Source organism: Phragmites australis, chromosome 5, assembly GCF_958298935.1.
Source record: "Phragmites australis chromosome 5, lpPhrAust1.1, whole genome shotgun sequence".
Classification (NCBI taxonomy): Eukaryota; Viridiplantae; Streptophyta; class Magnoliopsida; order Poales; family Poaceae; genus Phragmites; species Phragmites australis.
Genome location: NC_084925.1, coordinates 37,722,269 through 37,739,035, shown reverse-complemented (window position 1 = coordinate 37,739,035; position 16,767 = coordinate 37,722,269). Strand labels below are relative to the sequence as shown.

Genomic DNA, 16,767 nt, shown 5'->3' with positions numbered 1-16,767 from the left:
AGCATTGATACTTGACAGAGATTTCCTGCGAAAGTGGTTGCTTGGTGTGGTGGTTTCATTATGAAAAAGTTTAGAAATGAGTTGTTGTTGCCTCTGTATGGAAGGTAGGGGATCCTATGAAAGCATTGGGCTTAGAAATCCGGTCATTTAATTGAAGAAAGTAAAGTACATCACAAATAAGGGTCATCGTAAGTATTCATTGTCTATCTGTGGGTATAGTACATAAGTACATATGCATCGACTCGTACACATTCTACGACAAGTTACAATGGCATGTAGTACTCCATCGCTAAACGAAGCATGCATTATAGAAATACAGATTGATGGGTGCAAGAAAATATCTACTGGGTAGGTGAAAAAGATGGAGGCTTCTCATCCAGATATTCTCAGCGGATCTCTTGGAAGTTGAATTCATAGAGGTAGGGCTTGCTGCACACATACCCTTGTACCATTCTGTGTGCCACAGGTCTCGGCACAACTGATGTTGGTGGAAGAAACTATCTTCCACAAACAAGTATGGCGAGAACACACTCACATAAATGGCTCAAGCTTGGAGAAGAAGTGGAGAGGAAGGAACACCAAATGTATTGATCGTAAAAAAATTCCTCTCCTTTGGTTTAGTGGCCAGGGGTCTGTATTTATAGTGCCATGGGGTATAAACATACAAGTATGTCCTTATAGAAATAATGGTATAAGTTATCGCTATACTGTAGGGCCCAAGACCGATCGAACTTACACAACACGAGCCCTCGTAAAAATACTTTTACCCATACCTAGAAGATATTATCTATTATGGCAAATACTATGATGTAAGCAATCATAAGGGTACGATGCTGAGCCGATCGTCAATTGCGGCACGAGCCGGTCGTCAATTGCGGCACGAGCCGGTTGTCAATTGCGGTATGACTCATCACTATACCATTCTGAATATATTGCTGTCAAAAAATTACTCTATTTCTATTCTAAATATTCTATAACTATAATTTCTAACTAATTCTACTTCCTAACTACTCCTAAATTTCTATCTAATTCTAACTATTTAAGAAAAGAAAAAACATACCGGCGCTGCTCTGCTCGCCGCCCTGTGCCTCCCGCCGCAGCCCTGTGCCTCCGCGTGCCGCCCGCTCGTCATCGACGCTTGTCGTTGCCGCTCGTTGCCGCCCGCTGTGTACAGTCGCGCGTGGGAGAGAAATTACTGATCGTGGAATATATAAAGGTGTGTCGGCATACGGAATGCCGACAGGCCTAATGTGGCACATGCCGGCATTCGCGTGCCGGCAGACAATAACGCGTCACCTATCGGCATTCCGAGTGCCGACAGGCCATAACATATCACCTATCGGCATTCAGAATTATCGGCATTCAGAATGCTGACATGCAACTACGCTGCACACAAAGCCAACGTGACACCTCGTTTAGTCGGACCCATGACTTTCGGTATTCCGCATATGAACAGGTCCTCGGGTCCAGCGCAACGTAAACTGTCAGGATTCAGAATACCGATAGATACCTTATCGGTATTCGCGTACCGATAGGTACTTATTGTTAATATTTTTTAAATTTAGTTAGTATTTTTATAATTTTTTAATAAAATAATATTATTTAAAAAAACTCCTAGACTACTAGATAGTGCCCAAATAGTTTACCAAGTTGCATATTATTGGCGTTCTTGCATGCGGCGATCACGGATCATCGCAGCTCTCGTACGGTCACCTGGTGTCACTCATCGTTTGCGCGCCCTTGTCCGCTGCCCCGTACCCGTCCTCCTACCTCAGCACGCAGGACCGATCGCGCGCCCCGGCGACAGGCGCACGGCGCGCGCGCATGGTACGCACGTCGCCCGTGACGCCAGGCCTGGCTATAATTCTCCGGCCGCCCCACGGCCCACGGACGCCGCCTCTGCAGCCGATGCGCCCGGCCTTCGGCGAGTTGCAGCCTACAGCGGCGCATGATCCCGACGTGACAGTCGTGCCGTACCCCTGGCGACGGGGCATGTCGCGCGCTTGCTTGCATTGGGATCGCGTCGTCTTTCGGATAGCCCACGCATCAGGTCGATCCATGCATTATCGCCGTCCCACAAATGATTCCGTCCGATCCGTTTATGCCGTCGCGTCTTGGCCATCAACAGTACTACACGCGGTCCATACGGTGAATGGCTGAATAATGCGTGGTGCTCAGTCCGGCCAGCCCATGCGCTCACCGGCAGCAAAAAGTTGTGACCGTACCGGTACCTGCACTCCTGCAGCCGCGCGTCGTCATGCATGTCACCTCGCTGGATCATGCAGTCAGGGCCTAGGGCTAATTCCTATTCGCGTTGGGGCAAGCAAAGCATGCAAGTACCAAAATGGTTTTTGGCGACGAGGAATTTGCCATGTGCGTCACTACTTTTTGTCACTTCACCATTCAGCACGTCGGGTAAATTAATTCCCCTGTCATGGTAAATTAATACCCCTCATAGAAATTCCTTGAGAAAACAGCCGTGACGGCTTTTACCTGCAGGGCCACGGCAGAACAAATTTCACCAACGGGGTTTTAATTTGCCTATTCCTGATGGGTTTTATCCGTCGGGGAAATACGAGCTCATGTTAGTGTATGTTACCTTTCCAAAGATCGTAAAAAAGCTATTTGTAGTGAAGTTTTGTGTCCAGATTGTCAGGAACCACGTTTGCGGTGGACTGGTGATGGAGGTCGTGGGTTTGAAGCTCCATTGTATCTTCTTCATGATAACAGGAAATCAACACCTATCTCCTTCTGAGTACTCTCTCACGTCAGTTTACCGAGCAAACTTAATTGAACTCTGGTCTGAATGCAACTTGTGTAATTAAACAGAATTAATAGTCTGACGACAATGAGAATTTCCTAAATAGCCAAATAATTGGTAAAGGCTGCATGGGAGCAGCCGGTCGCCGGGGCTGGAACCCCGGCACCCACAAATAGCCTAAAAAAAGATTGAGTCAAAAAAGACCCTTTTAAAAAATTAAAAATTAAAAAAAAGATGTTTAAGTTTTTGGTTTAAAACTAAAAACCAAAATAAGTAACCGAAATATTATGGTTAATTAGGTTCAGTTTCTAAATTTTCTTTGGCTAGCTTGTTCAGTTTCCAAATTTTGGAAACCCAAATATTGGAAAACCGAGCAAACTGAACCAAAATTACCACACTAACTGAATAAGAAACTAAGTTGAGATGTGCTTTAGTTTGATTGTGATGAGTCATTGACAAGGTTGGATTTAAGTTGAACCTGGTTGGCATAAACTTGTTTGTGCGTGATTTTGTTTCTGGCTAACCCAAGTTGGAGTTGGACTTGAAGTTTTGTCTTGGGTCTAGAAAAAATGAACTCATCAGAATATCCGATATCTGGGAAGTTGGCTTCATTGGAAGGTCTGGTGTGGCGCTGAAGCCGACGTCGAAGCAATTATTTGCTCAAGCAAAAATAAAGATCAAGGCACCGGATTGTCTGGCGATAGGCTTAGAGAGCACCAGACCATTTCTTGCAGAGAAGAAATTTTCGGTGAAAAGTGAAAGATCTCACCGGATGATCCGGTGATGCAATGCTGATAGCGTCGGAGTATTTTCCAGTGCACGACAAAATTTAAAATTTGAAGTTTGGTGCAAAATCTGAAGAAGCCACCGGATAGTTCGATGTGGGCGTTTATGAACACCAGATAATACACCAGAATAATTTTTGCAGAAAGATTGTAGAAGGAGAGTGTGGCAGAGATAAAGGTGTCAAATGGGCCGATGACAGGAAAGTGAGCATCGAAGTTTCACATTAGACCAATTCTTGCAGAGAGCATTTTTCAATGCGCTGAATGGAAACACACTCACCGGATGTTCTGGTGCTTAGTGAGTGAACACACCGGAACATCCGGTGCTTACGTTTTCTGTAGAATGAGTTCTGAACTGAGGATTTGTGTTATGGGCTAACTAGAGATATCCTTAGAATTTGGAGAAATATATTTTCTTGTTTCATGGTGTGCTGGAAATGGAAGCGACTTGGTGGTCAATGACGAGATGATCGGAGCCAAGCGGGAGGCTTGGTGCCGGACGATCAAGGAGTTCAGACGAAGTCAAGGATGATCCTGGTGGTACATGTGGAGGTCAAGCAAAGCATGGATGGAGAAGTATGAAGATAACATGTTGACAATGTCAAGCGAAGGGGATGCCGGTGCAAGTGATAAGACGGCCCATTGGATCGGGAGTGGAAGAGACTTGCCGGCGGTCAAGAATGCAAGACAAAGTACATGTATCGATATCGGAGCGCTTGCTTGAGACAAAGTAAATGGCGGCTAGTTACACTTTGAGAAGCGTGCTAGGGTTTCGCGGTTTGGCCACAAAACTGTGGAGGATTGGAGGGTCACATGGTATCATCGTGAAGCTTGCGTAGATGTGAAGCTAAGTTGTGAAGAAACCGCGGTCATTCGATGGAAGGAGCAAACTCTGGACCAAAATGCCCCGGTGGTAGATAGGAGTATACTAGCGGTGAAGGAAATTTTGGGAACAAAGAAACTTAAGGACCAAGGAAGCCCCCAATGACTATAAATAGAGAAGTAGAGCTATGGAAGAGTCTTGAGCCAGCCATTTGAGGGCCTTGTGATATGTGTTAGAGGAAAGAAGATGGTAGACTTAGTCGTTGTAATAGGCTAGAGATTTTGTAAGAAAAAATCTTTATAATCTGCCGAAAATAGGGCTGACATATATGCTTAATGAAGATTCTCGTGTTCATCTCCTTCTAGTCTCCTGCTATTGGTTTCCTTGCCTTTCGTGCAATTTTTTCTATTTTTTTGTAGATTTTCATTTTGGCCTTTGAGCTACATTTTTTTGCCCTTGTGAAGTTATTCTTGTTCTTGTTAGGGACATAAAATGCGCATATAATAGTATAAGTTTGGGTCCCATACTCTCTTGTCTCTAAGTCATCAATTTAGAAAGTTTCTTCACCTGGTGGCCATCTTTTTGAGTTTCTCTCTAAATTGTGAGCTTTTTTGGCTATGGCTATAGAATGGTCCTAAATACAACCTTATGTTAATATCTCATCCATGTAGCCATAAGTTTTCAGGTCTTCTCTTTGTTTCTCTCTATTTGATTTTGCTTGTGTGTTTTGAGGAGCTTTAGGTGATGAAGAAGCAAGCCATCTATTTTGAAAAATATATATATTACATCTATTTACCCCTTCTAGTGGTGAATCTCGGCCTTACGCTGAATGCCCACGACTGATGAGAAATCTGAGATTAGATTTTTCAGGGAATCTCACATGTATGGACAACTATACGCGGCGCCTAGCTTTTGACTTTGATGTTCATTCAATTTTAGAAAAGAGACATATGTATGCTATCTCATGCTCACAAATTTCTGTAGAAGGACCTTGGTTCATTGATTCATCGAGCCCTGAAGGATGCCACTGGAAGATGTCAACATATGCTCACTGAAAGTTTGCATGCGTGCGTACAGTAGTGTAGTGCACAGAATAGTCATGCCCCCACGTACAATGAACATCCAGATTCCAGGCCAATGCACACCCATAGGCCATCCTTTACCAGGAAGCTGACTATTTTCACCAAATTGATGGCAGACTCCCCCTTGCGATAAAGCAGCTATATATGAACATAAACCGTGGACCTGCCACTTTTTTGTTCCTTAATATCAAAACATGGTGTCAGAGGCTTGGCCTTTTTCTTAAAGAAGTTATTTTCTGCTGCTCAACAGTTCAATATTATGATTTCTCGAGAGCATTTGGTTGGACTGATCAATTACTCCTTTTCCTTTTTTGAGACTCTGGAGGGATCTTTTACCTCCTTTCCACCTTACACTATTTGTGTATCGGCTTTCACTCTTCACATGAATGTTTATGATGATCGACTTCGATTTGCCGACCTTGTGAATGGAAATTAAAGACGTCAAGGGTATCATACAAAGGATATAGATCTCAACATATATTACGCTCCAAATCTGACACTTCAGATCCAATGATTTATGCCAGGCACATTGGCGCATATAAGCAAGATTTAATCTCTGAAAGGGTTGCATCATTGGTTAACTTTCACAAGGTATACACTCGATTTGATTCGGCCGGGATCCAATTACCAGTGTGACCCCTCACATAGTGGGATCGGAGGTGACAATCCTTTTAAACCCAGGAGGTGAGTGACTGCTGAAAGAATCACTTTGTTTAAAAATTTCACTACTTATTGAAATATATGTTGCAAAAACTAAGAATCTTTTGGTATTTTCACTATTCTGCCGTCCGATGTCTGGCTATTGGGAGGAAATTATGGGAAACAATTAAATCAACAATAAATAGTACTTCAACTGTGGATTGATATAATAAAGAGGTAACAATTAGTAATAACACATAATTCTTACAAGCCAGATTTGTTATCTCATTTTCTATGTACGTGGGAATATCAAAATTAAGTAGCCGATAAAATGCTTGAGACATTTAGTTTCGTGTACGGTTTGAGGAAAAATGAAGTAGAGAATATCAAAACATAAGGCAGAAACTGGCAAATTTAAGCATTGACCGCCGCGAACCTATGGTATGTAACTGATTTACCCGCTATATCGGTGCCAGTTTCCCCCCCAAAAGGTAAAATAGCGCATCTTTAGATCAACAACTACCTATACTATATATAGTATATAGTACAATTTATATAACCAAAAGCTAAGAGGTTGCCCACCTAACTCCTTGCTCTTTTGATCTTCTCAACGCTAACATCCCAAAGTGTATATAAACTACACAAAAAAATAAGCACTTGATTAAAAAAGGGAAAGTGGAATCATGCACGTGCACACCTATATATTTCCCTATCCACAAGACCATCACAAATATTTTTCTGGTCTACAGTTACAATTGCACCCACATATATACACTGTAGTAGCGTCTCCCTGCGATGCACTTGCGGTACATAGAAAAAAGATGTGCTTGCTCTTATACCAATACGAGAAATAAGCCAACTGAATCAACAATTGGACTTTGCTTAATCACGCCGAATCACTTAAAAAGAAATAACTACGGAATGAAGGAGATAAATTAAATAGAAGAAGAAAAAAAAAATATGAAAAGGGTAGTAACACTTAAAAGAGAGAGAAGAAAGGGTACTAGCGAGCATGTCACACTACGCCTATGGCATGAACTTATGTTACCAGATAGAGGACGACGCCGCGCCGGGGTCCATATATGTACCTCCTTATCTTGCCATGATTAGTTCACTATGGTTTGTACTATTACCACACTGCTCGCCAATGCAGTCTACGGATCATGGTAGCTCCAGAGGCTCTCCCCGACCTCCGACAGGTCAAGCGAATCGTCGGAGGTGTCGGGGCTGAGCCTCGGCGGGCTCATCATCATGCCCGCCGCCATGTTCCGCAGGAGTAGAGGCATCTCGAAGATTGCCTCTTCGTCCAAGAACTCGTCATTGCCAAATTCCTGCTGCGGCATACATCTCGCCGCGTCAGCGGTCGTACTGCTCGTTCCGTGCTGCTGCTGCTGTGCGGCGGTGACAGCAGCAGTGGTGCTGCCACCCTGCGCCTTCTCAAGCTGCAACGCAGCCGCCGCGGCAGCCGCCGCGGCGCGTATGTCCGCGGGGGACGCGGACGCTGGGGCCTGACGCGAGGAGATCGCGCCCGGGAAGTTGAGTACAGCGTCGGTCCCACGCAGCGCGCGAGCGGCGACGTCGTAGGCCGCGGCGGCCATCTCGGCCGTCGGGTACGTGCCGAGCCATATGCGGCGCGCCTTGCGCGGCTCCCGGATCTCCGACACCCACTTGCCGCTCCTGCACCGGATGCCGCGGTAGAAGGCGTGCTTCCCGGACGAGCGCGGAGACGGCTCGCCCGAGCTCATCGCTGCCGTCGGCGCCGTGGCTAACCCCGCCGTCGTGTCGCCCTGCAGTACTACAGGAGAAGGAGAATGAGGCGGGGCAGGGCCCGAACCCGAAGGCTGGTTTGTTGCCAACCCCGCTCGCGGCTGAGGATTTGGCGGCGTGGACGACGCAGGCGGCGGCTGCTCAGCCATGAACCTTTAGGGCACACCCATGTATATATGTACTTACTGACATGTGCCAAATTAAGTTGCAGTGCGCCTACGCTCCAAGCTATGGTGCACGCAGATATATGCCTCCTCCAAAGTGTGCGTCTCGATTTGTGTGTGCGTCTGTAACTTGTGCAACGGCAGCGAGAGCGAGCTAACTAGGTGTCATGAGATGGACGATCGAGAGGGCCGGGAGGGGGTATATAAGGGCTGGTAAAGAAGCGGGAAAGAAGCGTGAGGGCCGCCGTGGTGAAAAGATCTCTCTCAAGAGGGAGCACAGAGGAGGGGAGGAGGCGCGGGATGGGGAGCTGAGGCGGCAGACGCGTAATTCGAGCAAAGCGCTGAGCTGTTACCTGGGGAGCAAAGCGCGCGCACAAGACGTTCGTCCACCTTAGTAAGCTACTAGCTTAAGACCTTTGCCTGCCCCCTTCCCTGCTTCGTCTTATCTTCCGAGGATGGCGCCGTCGCTGTGCGCCTTCTTGTGCGGGCAGCGATTTGCCCGCGCGAACAAGTGATTGGTGCTAATTCTCTCTCGCGTTGGGAGCAGCAGCAGGCTCTGTGGCTGACGGATACTGGTGGATCCCGAATGGCTGCCATGTGGACCCTTACTTTTGGGCATTTCCTTAGTCTTTTCCTCGGCCATCTGGCACGCACGCAGCTGTTGTTGTTGGACAAGGAAGCAAATTAAGCTAGCTAGCTAGGCGAATGCGTTTCGGGATAGCGGCGCCCTGTTAATTTCAGATAGGGGTTTGACAAATATCTCCCGCTTCTGTTGGATTGTTCGGCACATGCATGAACTTGGGTTGGTGCTCCATGGAGAAAACATATTTTAAGAATATCATAACGGTAGAATTTTTTATTTATATATTTTTTAATTAAAATTTTAAATAAATAGATTCCTCGTGACATTAGTTACAAAAATAAGCATCTGCCGCCCCTGCAGACCTCTCAGAGGGCGGTAAAGAATCCTAACCACCCCTGAGAGGGTGGGTGGCCTAACCACCCCTGAGAGAGCGGCAGGGGGTCTAACCGTCCTTTAGATGGCGGGTATGTTAATAAGTAAAGTAATATTGTATGACATAGGGTTTAGCACTGTATAACCTAAGGTTTAGGATTTAGAAAATGCTTTAGTAGAATATTGTAAATATTAATTACGATATGGTAGGATAACAATCAAATACATAGTAGTACTTGTAGTATGGTAGTTTCGAATATGTAGATTGTACAGAGTAATAATTGTAGGTTAGTTTGATTAGGGTATCACTGTATGACATAGGGTTTAGTACTGTATGACATAGAGTTTAGCAGTATGATCTAGGGTTAAGTGTTTAGAAAATGCTTTATTTAGTAGTATATTGTCAATATTAATTTCGATATGGTAGGATAACTATTAAATACACAGTAATATTTTTAGTACGTTTCATTCAATATGTAGATTGTACAGAGTAATAATTATATGTTAGTTTGGTTAAGGGTATTATTGAAGAACCTATTGTTAGGCAATAATCGGTGTCAATAATTTTTTAGTTTCAATAATAAGAAATATAGTTTCCGGTCTTAACATTGGTTATATTTGCGGATATTTTCAGGAATGACAAATAAATTATATTTTCAGATATATTATGGTGGGAATGAAATTAGTTATGGTCCTAACGGTGTAGATCTGTCTGGGTTTCGTCATGTCGTCAAGGGTCTTAGTAAAGCCAATAAGAGGACCATTGTGGGTGTGTGCAAGTGGCTGATGCGGTATTTTCAACTGGATCTGCAGCAACATGATCTTAAGCTGCAAGCTGTCCTCAACCATGCTAGTTAAGGATACTTTGGCGAGCTCGTCCCTATTGAAGCGACATCTACTTGGAGGCAGTATATAGATATATCATGTGAACGTGGGCTGCCTCTGATTTTGTTAGCTGAGGCGTACCAAAAAGATCAAACAGAGATAAACTCTGCGGAAGCAGTAGTGGGACCAAGTGAGGTAGTGGTAGATGAATCAGACCCGGTAAATATCGAGGCCATGCCAGATGTTGGGGATATTCCTGAGATGCAACCGATGGGTGTAGCCGATGAGGGGGAGCACATCCCTAGCATAATTGAAGAGATGGAGTTGGAGGATCAAAAGCTGAAGGAAGCCGTTGCCGATGAGGATTCATCTAACGAGGAGGGTAATGCTCCTATTCCTGCAGAGTTGAGGGATCAGAAATTTTCAAAGCTGGTGGTTAGTGATCAGACACCGTGGGAGTATCATGAGAACGAGGTGTCTCAGGGTGCTATGTACCCTACAAAGGAGGTTGCTATTGATTCAGTTAAATTCTGATTGCTGTATCTTCGGAGGCAGTTCAAGGTTGTTAAGTTCAGTAAAAGGGAGTACGATGTGAAGTGTTTGGTGCCTGAATGTCCTTGGTGGGTGCACGCATTCAGAGGGAAATAGGTAGACTGCTGGCAGTGCTCAATAGATAGGGAGCATAATTGTCACATTGAGGAAATAGAGTTCACCCACCGGAAACTGTCATCTGTTTTTATTGCTAATGTTATGTATGGGGAGATTGTGGATAACCTGAAGTATAAGCCACGATCAATAATCCGTGCTATTGAAAAAATGTTCAAGTATACAATAAACTATGCGAAGGCATAGAGGGCGAAACAGAAGTCTATTGAGATGAGGTTCGGGACATATGAAGATTCATATCACAATCTACCTCATTAATTAGCCACAATATGTGGAAGAAACCCAGGAAGTTACATGACATTAAGCATTACCCCTCGACTGATGTGGAGTACACCAGAAAACGAGTATTGCAGCGTGCTTTCTTTGCATTCGCTGCAACTATCAAAGCATTTTGGTACTGTCGACTCATCATTTGTCTGGACGGGACATTCCACACTGGAAAGTATAAAGGACAGATATATTCTGCAATTGAGGTTGACAGTAGCAACCAAGTCCAGCCACTAGGGTTTGCCTTCGTGGAGAGTGAGAACGGAGATAGCTGGTATTGGTTCCTTGAGCGGGTGAAGCATGCTATTGTTATGGACCGGCCAGATGTGTGTTTGATTCATGATAGACATGCAGGGTTATTGCAGGCTTTGCTGGATATGCAATATGGAAGTGTGCGACATGGTGTTGCAGCAAAGTGGCCCGACTTGAAGAGCAGGTGATGCATGCGCTATATGAGTGCGAACTTCTACAGACAGTTTAAAAATAAAGAGTTGATGAAGCTTTTCAAGAAATAGTGCAGTCAAAACAAGCAAAGGAAGTTTAATGCCCTATGGGCAAGACTTGACGAACTAACTCTGAAACAAACAGCTGAGGTAGCAGCCACAGGTGATGAACCGATAGCTCTTGGATCTCTCCCAACAGATACTCCTTAGATAGTAACGAGGTTAGGGTCATCTATTAGGAGCTTTTCACAGCGGATACGTAATGAGCCAAATGAAAAATGGGCTTTGCTGTACAACAATGGTAGGGCAAGGTATGGAATAATGACAACAAATCTTGCTGAGGTTTATAATTGGGTCATGCAAGGTATGAGGTCCCTCCCACTCGTTGGAATTGTAGAAGGTATTTTGTATGGGACTTGTAAATACTTTATTGATCGGTACGCAGCTGCTTCCAATGTAATGGAAGATAATCGTATGCTTTATGGATGGATGCTATGTGAGTATATGGAGAAGGCCACAAAGATGGCACACATGCACCGCGCTAATCAAGAGGGGACTGTGGAGCATAGGTTCAATGTCCTGTGCCGGTATAATGGTCGTAGGGGTGGAAGATGTGAGCGGCATGTGCAAGAGTGCGTGCTTAGGAGTGGGACATGGATTTGTACTTGCCAGAAGACACAATTGCTTCACAAACCTTGTACACACATCTTAGCTGCGTGTGCGGAGCACAATATGCTTCCCAGACAATATGTTTCAAAGTACTTCATGAAGGATCAGATACTGAACACCTGGAATCATGAGCTGTATGGTTACATCATTGTTGATACATTTACAAGTAATCCAGGTCCTTCAGTTATCTATGTGCCTGATTTGGAAAAGATGAAGAACGCACCGGGTCGTCGACAAACTTGCCAGATTCGCAACGATATGGATGAATCCGAGACGGGTCCAAGGGTCAAGCGATGCAGCAGTGCAATGAAATAGGTCACACTTACAAGTATTGTCCTAAAAATGCACCTGTTGTGGAGGCGAGTATTGCAACGTGTTCTAGTATGATTGTATTTAGCTTACCTTTTTGTTATATTCGTACTTCGCTCTCTTGCATTTTAACCTTAAATTTGTAAGTACATGTTGCAATATATTCATGTTACTTCTTGTACGTGTATGTAATATGCAGTTCTGTTCACGTAACTATGACATATTTTCATGTAATAGATTGTACGTATTAATCATGTATATGTAGTTGCAATGTAAATTTCCATTCAATATATATTGTTCTTGTCTACTTGTTGCAATATATTAATGTACATGTGGTTTTAATGCAGATATGACGCACCCTCCGACCCCCGAGCTTCTTGACCCTGCAGTGGACAAGAGACATCACAGCTTCTTGTCCGCCATGCACCAGACGGAGTTAGGAGTATTCAGACCACGTGGCCCTGGAGAGCTACTTACGGTCGACGATCGGTGGAAGCACCGGTAAGTCGCTACTTTTATACTCATGTGCTGATTCATTTATGTATTCTATCCCTCAATTTATTTATATTCCCAATGGTGCAGGTTGGCAGCAGCGGGACTCCTACAGCTTCGTCGTTTGGTGGAGGCCCGATCGACGGAGAACCCCGAGGCAGTGGTGCGTCAATTCTATTTTGACCGCTCGCTGATAGCAGCCCTGGTTGACCGATGGAGGCCTGAGACACATACTTTCCACCTCCCCTGCGGCGAGATGACTCCGACCTTGCAGGACGTAGCCTACCTCTTAGGCTTACCTTGCGCAGGAGCTGCGGTTGGAGTCATCGACATTAATGCTGACTGGATGAACGTCATGCATCAGCGCTTTGGCCTGTGTCGGTGACACAGGAACCAGGGGTCCCCGAGTCCTGAGGCAAGACCAGCAGGTTGCCACGTGGCGACCTCCTGCGGGGACGATCTCCCCGAAGCGCGAGAAGACTAAGTCCCGGGAGAGGGTGCTCGGGGCCATGAACAGTGGTCCCCGGGTACCCAGGTTCCCCGATGACCCGAGAAGACCAAGTTCCGGGAAGAGAATGCTCGGGGTTGCGGGCAGTGGCCCCCGAGCACTCGAGTCCCCCGTCGACCAAGGAAAGTCGAGTACTGGGAAGGGGGTGCTCGGGGCCACGAGTAGCGGCCCCCGAGCGCCCGAGTACCCCGAAGACCCAAAGGAAGCTTAGTTCCGGGAGAGAGTGCTCGGGGTCACGAGCTGTGGCCCCCGAGCACTCGGTTCTCCGAGGACCCGATCAACCAGTTTCCGGGAGAGAGTGCTCGGGGTCACGAGCAGTGGCCCCCGAGCACTCGGTTCCCCGAGGACCAAGAAGGGGCATATCCGGGACAGAGTGCTCGGGGCTGTGAACAGCGGCCCCCGAGCACTCGGTTCCCCGGGGACCTCAGAAGTCCTTCGCCGGTGGCCCCCACAGAGGTCCAGCGGTGAGGTGTCAGCCAGTGAAAGGCCCGATGCCGCATTTAAGAGGGCGTGTAGCCTGTCACTTCCAACTGCTCCAGCCACGCTCGGTGTCAGTCTCTACCACGTTTTGGCAGGAGGGCGTGGGGGCATTTAATGCACGGGTCCCATCCCGCGTTATCCGGCGCGCCTCGGGATAGCATCACGAGGCCCAAGGTGCCCCACCTGCTGCCCTGCTGTGTCAGGAGTACAAGACCGGGCGGGCACGCCGGGCTGCTCTGTGGCTGCCTGGTGGGCCCTCTCCGCGGCGCCCGTTGCCAAATGCCATCATGACGATCGAGACCGGGCGGGGGGCGCGTTTTCAACACCCCGTCACTTCACGCAGCAGCCCATAATGGCCGCTTTTCCATTTATGGTGCATTGGAACTCGTGCCCTCCCTTTTGGGGCACGCTACCGCCGGCGGGTATTTAAGAGAAGCCGATGGACACAGAAAGGAGGACTCTCTCTCCCAGTTTTCGAGCACTCAGAGCCCAGGAACAAGACAGAGGTTCAGTACAAGCACAAAGGCTGAGACTACCGAAGAACAAGGAGCCCGAAGCTCTAGGATGGACAGACATTCTTGTAACCAGCAACATCCCTAAGAGACATTCTCAGTGCATTTATAGCATCCACACAGGAGTAGGATATTACGCTCAGTGCGGCCTGAACCTGTCTAAAAACTTCCAGTGCATTTACTGCATTCCGCATTCGATCATTCCATTCCACCTGCCATCGCATTTACGCCCATTTATTTCACCCGCAAAACAGATTCAGAATCATCCCCCCGGCCGAATCTCAAAGGGGGTCCCTCCAGATCCCTGCTTTTGGAATTCACCCTCCGATAGCCCGGTTCAGCAGACAGACGATGCACTCTCCTACATGCCTGAGTTCTTGTCCGATCCACGAGGGTCCACGAAGAAGTGGATCCTACAGTTCCAGATACCTTACAATGCAACTTCTCATTTACTTTTCGAGTTATCAACATGAGAGTGCTCGCTAATCAGGTATGTTCCCGCATACTAATTTTTGTATTTAGGGTTTGTCTAGTAGAGCTGAAGCTCCACGAATCCATAAAGCTAGTGTTGAGGATACATCATAGGTGTTTTGATGAGATGTCTTGTTTCCATTTTAAACTAAAAATAGGTACTTAAAATAATTTTTATTATCCTATAAACTCCAAATATGAGGTAGAGCTGAGAGCTGGAGTCCTGCCAAACGTGGCCTTAATTAAAGCTTTATGGTCAAATGCCACTCGACTTGGCGAGCTGGAAGCCCACAATGTAGACCACACCTCGCCTTGGTGAGGCTGCATGCCACTCCACCAGGCCAGCCAAAACCTTGCCATAGCGAGGCTTGCATGCTGTCGGCCAGAGCCGTCGCCTTGAACCTTGGTGCAGGCATGCGCGCATTGACCGGGTTGGCCACTGACTTTCACAACTTGGCCTATCGGATGGCGTGCCATGCGCCCCATCCATCGTGCCTCCTCGGTCGATGCTTCGCTCTCGCAGGCGCCATCGCTGACCGTAGTTGATTCTGCTCTAGCACATCGAGATAGACTAACATACGGTGTAGCCATTGCCGTACCATGCCACTGTCCCCGTCACGGGATGGGACACCGCTACTACACCGTGCTGATTTGGTAGCCATGTGTAAGGGCAGGGCGTTGCGTCGCCACCATGTTGACCCATTGCCACTAATGCGTGGGGGGGGGGGGGGTTGGTGCGCCATCACACCGCATCATCCTCGCCCTCGAGCGGGATATGTGAGCTAGCATCTTGGCCACACCGCGCCGCTACTCCTATCTGCCATTGGGTGAGATAGGGCAACTTGACGTGTTCGCACCACTCTAGCCCTAGGACTCGCAATGTTGCTATCGTGCCATGCCTTCGGGATCACTAACACTCTGGCAAGCGCGCCACTGCACCTCACTGTGCCCTTTGAGGCCAGCATGCACACAACCACGTGGGGGCAACGTCACTATCTCTGCACCGCGCCTCTAGGCAGGTGGGCTTGCTGGTGGTGGCGAGCGTGAGTCATCGTGTTGCGCCTTTGAGTGGCTATGCCCATCCACTGCCACAACCACCGTGCCTTGGCAGCTATGGGTCATTAACTGCGTGCGGGTGGAAAACGACCCACGTGGGTGTATAGTTTGGGTCGAAAGCCCATTAGTACCGGTTCGGTTCAGATTGAGGGTGAGATCCAAATATGGTCGTCAATGTTGCAAATATGCCTTCTAATTTTCTAAATAATTTAGTATAAGCCTAATTTGGCTAACATATTTGCAATAAAGCCCTTGGTTTTTCTAGATTTTACTTATAAATCCTTGAAAATCATGAAATAGTTTTTTTGGATGTAAATTGCAAATGAACCATGAGGAATTACAATATTAATTTTTATGGCATTAAATGCACTGTAATTTACATGTTTAAACATGATTTAATTCTAGAAGTATGTTTTGAATTCTGGAAATCATTACCTACTATGCATAAATATGGAATTATTCTCTATGCGTATCAAATTGTAGAGATTCATGTTAAACATGATTTAAATTCTAGAAGTATGGATTCAAGTCTAGAAAGTGTTTTATGCTATGAACCAACTATAGAATTTATTTTTTATGCATCTTAAAATATGGAAGTTATCTAAATATGACTCTAGGGCACCTCAGTGCCAAATGTTACTACATGTAACTATAGTCGCAACATCTATATGTAAACAACATGACCAAAACAAGTTAAGACTTATAGAATACTTGACTTTAATCCCTGAAGTTTAGCAACTTCGTATAGAGAAAAGCAATGTTGAAACACACTTAGTGGAAAGTGGCTTGTCTCATACCCTATATCCCTACAATGATGACTCCCTCAAGAGAAATCATTGGCCAAGAAATAAGCAAGGGATCATCTTAATGATCTACGATAAGGATTCTTGGGGATGGAGACAACTTATGATCTATGAAAGACACTACATGAGAAATTCAACATATCGTAATGTACAAATCTAGAAGAAAGGATCATATTATGAGGGTGTCAACATTGATAGAGTCTATTATGCAAATACTTATTTAAATTAGGGATACCTAGTCATCAACTGTGTGTATAAAAGAAGAGGATATGAGATTTATACAGGTTCAG

The 16,767-nt window shown here is 46.1% G+C and overlaps 1 protein-coding gene across 1 annotated transcript; it reads right to left on the bottom strand.

Moving 5' to 3' along the window:
- Positions 1–6,904: 6,904 nt before the first annotated feature.
- LOC133919505 (ethylene-responsive transcription factor ERF027-like) lies at positions 6,905–8,410 on the bottom strand. The gene has a single exon (XM_062363918.1). The coding sequence runs from the start codon at positions 8,004–8,006 to the stop codon at positions 7,245–7,247; it is 762 nt and encodes a 253-aa protein (XP_062219902.1). The 5' UTR covers positions 8,007–8,410; the 3' UTR covers positions 6,905–7,244.
- Between the last annotated feature and the right edge of the window lie 8,357 nt (positions 8,411–16,767).

Excerpts from the sequence above, each read along its gene's own strand:
- LOC133919505 (XM_062363918.1), bottom strand. The coding sequence starts at position 8,006 with ATGGCTGAGCAGCCGCCGCCTGCGTCGTCCACGCCGCCAAATCCTCAG.